Raw genomic sequence first — 4169 nt, forward strand, 5'->3', positions numbered from 1 at the left:
CTCATCTCCACATAGGAACTTTGGAGCTCTGTCAGAGTGACCATCAGGTTCTTGGTCACCTCCCTGACCAATGCCCTTCTCCCCTGATTGCTCAATTTGGCTGGGCGGCCAGCTCTTGGACGAGTCTTAGTGGATCCAAACTCCTTCATTTAAGAATGATGGAGGCCATTGTGTTTTGGGGGACCTTCAATGCTGCAGAAGTTTTTGTTGGTACCTTTTCCCAGCTCTGTGCCTCAACACAATCCTGTCTAGCACCTCAACAGACAATTCCTTCTACCTCATTGCTTGGGTTTTGCTCTGACATGCATTGCCAATCAATTGAAGGATGATCAATGGAAGCAGGATGCACAGAGTCTCATAGCAAAGGGTCTGAGTACTTATGTAAATAAGGTATTTCTGTATTTACATTGACTTTTAAAAATATATATATATTCGCTTTGTCATTATGGGGTATTGTGTGTAGATGAGGGGGGGGGGAATAATTTAATCAATTTTAGAATAAGACTGTAACATTACAAAATATTTTCCAAATGCACTGTATAATGTATTCCTCTCTGTGCCATAGTATCACAGAGAATCTGTTCGTTTCCTGGTAAAAACTGCAGACATGATTTTCACTATACCCTTGATTCCAGCTGGCCTCTTAATGGATGCCTTGGAAGCCCGTATCCTGTCTATTAGTCCGTGAAACACCATGAGGATACTATTGTAGTTCTCAGCAGCTGTAACCTCATAGAACTGGCAGGCTGTGGTGAGGGCTAGCAGTCTGCCCTCCTCACTGAGGACTGTCCGTCTGTGATTCAGGTCCTTCTTGTTGCCCACGATCACAATGGGCACCTTGTCCATGCCCAGGTAGTCCTTGATGGACTGGATCAGCTTGGTGACAGCGTTGAAGCTAGCCCTGTCACAGATGCTATAGACCAGGACAAAACCGTCTGCCCACTGGACTCTCTTCTCATATAGGGAGGTCTCCCTGGACAGGTCCTGGAAAAGGTTCAAATAATATATACAATTGATATAGGCTTGCTTGGATCAAAGAATGATCGATTTTTGTATTTGGGAAAGGACCAATCGTGGGATAAGTTAGTCCATGTAAGCCCTATTTCTCTGGGCTGATGGAGATTGTGTCCAGTCACTGCGGCCATGCAGGGTGCTAGTAAAATGCAGTGGTAAAAAATACTTAAGTAGTTTTTTTGGGTATCTGTACTGTATTTGTATATATTATTTTACTTCACTACATTCCTAAAGAAAATAATGTCCTTTTTACTTCATACATTTTACCTAACACCCAAAAGTGTTTTGAATGCTTAGCAGGACAGAAATGGTCCAATTCCTGCACTTATCAAGAGCGCATCCTTGGTCATCTCTACTGCCTCTGATCTGGCATACTCCCTAAACACATGCTTTGTTTGTAAATAAATGAAGTCGAAGTGTTGGAGCGTGCCCCTGGCTATCGGTAAATAAAAAAATTAACTTGTGCCATCTGGTTGTCTTAAGTATTTTGAATGATTTATACTTTTGATACTTAAGTATATTTTTGCAATTTCATTTTTTTTATACTGTATATTCAAAACCAAATACTTCTAGACTTTTACTCCAGTAATATTTTACTAGGTGACTTTCCTTTTATACTTGAGTAATTTTCTATTAAGTTATCTTTTACTCAAGTAGGACAATTGGGTACTTTTTCCACCACTGGTAAAATGGGATTCATGTCGAAGACAACCAGGCACTTTTTTTTGACAGGAATACTCACTGCAGTACAGGGAAATGGAAGCATCACAAATCTGTGTCCCATATAGGCACTTATAAAGTTGCCTATGACTAACTGAAGTGCTCTGTTTTAAGTTGTCAAATATGCTCAATGCCTGCAGTCATTTCATAAGAGTGAATACATTAGCTTTGCCCAATGCCATGTAAAACCAAAAGAGTATATGACATCATTATGATAGCACATGAAACAGAATAATTGTTAACATTTTGTAATACCTGATAATACGGTGAATCCCAGATGTTAAAAGTTATGTCCCTTCCATCCACGATAACATTGTGGCTGAAGATTGATTCTGAAAGGAATTAACATAAGTATTAATTTAGTTGTACAGTATATAGTAGTAAAATGTTTACGTGATACTACAATAGCTGGTGATGACAGACCAACTAAACTTACCAATATCCCCATATTCTCCAATGAATCTTCTAGTTAAGAAGCGGACTGTCAGCGCTGTGAAATAATTATAATCATTTTTACCATTTGTATTTTGAGGAAAATAATGGGTTCAGTCAGCAATGCCAATTAAGCAAAAACGAATCCTGACTAAATTGGACCACTGATCACTGAAGACTTTTGAATACATTGCACAAATTATAAATGAGAATTATTAGAGATTCAGTATTACCAGATTTTCCAACTCTGCCTGTCCCAAGAACTACTACATTAGCTACTACGTTCAGTCCTGTCATGATTCTGGCGGCTGTTTATTGGTCAGACTAGATCAGGACTATTTATATAATGTTGGTGGAGCAGAGGAGTTTTATGCCGGAATGAGTGGTGGGCACACTAGTCAAAGGGGCGTGGAAATATACTCTGCACCATTCAAATCCGAAATATGCAATTGAATTGAGCACAGCCTACTGACTGTTTATGCAGAAAAAAAATATTGTTTTAGCTTAAACAAACACGTTTTCAACAAACATTTACCTCATTCTTTTTTTAAACTTGTAGATATGCAAAAGGTATCTTCCAAATGGAAATTATGCATAAGCATGAGGCGATAGCTAATGTCTGAGGATCCTAGATTTGCATACAGTATTGGAAGCTGTTTTGGTTTAGTATCGTGGCGTAAACTAGTCTCAAACTAATGTAGCACAGATTGGCTGTAGTCTCCAAAAACACCTGTACACACTTAGTTAGGCAGTGCAGCTTTAAGGTCCTGATGTACTTACCAAGGATAATCATGGAGTTAAATGGCAAAGTAAAAACGCGTTTGCGTGCAGAAAGTGGGAAATAATATTTTGCAAGTGTGCGTAAATCATACAGTAGTCATTGTAATCATTGTATGTATACTGTACACTTACTATCTGAATGTGATTTTAGTTCCTATGTAACCAGCTGACAACTCAATTAAACTATCACTGGTCATAGACGTCAGTTCAACGTAATTTCATTTAAATGACGTGAAAGCAACCATGATTCAACCAGTGTGCCAAGCGGGATGTAACCAAAAGTGTGGTGTGATATTATAACCAACCACTAGATGGAAGTAAAACATTTGATCAGTTAAATGACCAGCCCAGTGTATCAGTTTTCTTTAGGGTTTGGGGCCATGTATAGTACTTTATTTTCCCTGATCATTTACATCAGCCTTAGGCCATGGACATATCCTTAATTGAAACAATAATTAAGTGGTCACCCAAAGTTTGTTTTGGTGAAAAGCTGAGGGATGGGTCTGAAGAAATGTAACCACTCTCAAATTCATAGTATAATATATGCCATTTTAGTAGATGCTTTATCCAACGCAACTTAGTCATGCTTGCATACATTTACATATGGGTTCTCCCAGTGTGAATCGAACCCGTAAGTGCCATGTTCTACTGTCTGAGTGGACTCACCATCCATGTTAAGGTTATAAAGTGTTTGATTATATTAACTTTGTTTACAAACATTGGAGTAAAACAAGCTTATCTGATGGGGTACAACAGTTAAACTAAGCTTATGGGGAATGAAACAATGGGTATATCAGTGGCAGTCTGCCATTTCAGATGAGGGAGGACAATTATTTTTGTTTATGAGCATGGCCTTATTTCTATTACAGCATATTGGATGACTGTCATTCATATTCCATTCACCCAGATCAATGTTAAATCGATAGGTTTAATTACAAAGCAAAAACATTTTTTTATACATTTTGGCTAATTTATTTAAGATCAAAAACTGAAATTTCACATTTACATAAGTATTCAGATCCTTTATTCAGTACTTTCTTGAAGCACCTTTGGCAGCGATTTACAGCCTCAAGTCTTCTTGGGTGTGACACTACAAGCTTGGCACACCTGTATTTGGGGAGTTTCTCCAATTCCTCTCTGCATATCCTCGCAAGCTCTGTCAGGTTGGATGGAGAGTATTGCTGCACAGATATTTTCAGGACTCTCCAGAGATGTATAATATA

General features: G+C 38.3%; 1 protein-coding gene across 1 annotated transcript; it reads right to left on the reverse strand.

Annotated features, from left to right (window-relative positions):
• Positions 1–567: 567 nt before the first annotated feature.
• On the reverse strand, positions 568–2463 carry LOC124005840 (ras-related and estrogen-regulated growth inhibitor-like protein). Its single transcript, XM_046315491.1, has 4 exons — positions 2400–2463; positions 2171–2224; positions 1990–2066; positions 568–984 (listed from the first exon to the last, which is right to left on the reverse strand). Exons 1-4 carry the CDS (start codon positions 2461–2463, stop codon positions 568–570), a joined length of 612 nt encoding a protein of 203 aa, XP_046171447.1.
• Between the last annotated feature and the right edge of the window lie 1706 nt (positions 2464–4169).

Source organism: Oncorhynchus gorbuscha, linkage group LG01 (genome assembly GCF_021184085.1).
Source record: "Oncorhynchus gorbuscha isolate QuinsamMale2020 ecotype Even-year linkage group LG01, OgorEven_v1.0, whole genome shotgun sequence".
In the NCBI taxonomy this organism is placed as follows: domain Eukaryota; kingdom Metazoa; phylum Chordata; class Actinopteri; order Salmoniformes; family Salmonidae; genus Oncorhynchus; species Oncorhynchus gorbuscha.

Bases quoted from the DNA above. Each gene is read 5' to 3' on its own strand.
- LOC124005840 (XM_046315491.1), bottom strand. From the start codon at position 2,463: ATGACAGGACTGAACGTAGTAGCTAATGTAGTAGTTCTTGGGACAGGC. The intron at 2,225-2,399 runs GTAATACTGAAT...ATTATTTCACAG, and splicing joins AGGCAGAGTTGGAAAATCTG to CGCTGACAGTCCGCTTCTTA. The intron at 2,067-2,170 runs GTAAGTTTAGTT...AATTCCTTTCAG, and splicing joins TGGAGAATATGGGGATATTG to AATCAATCTTCAGCCACAAT.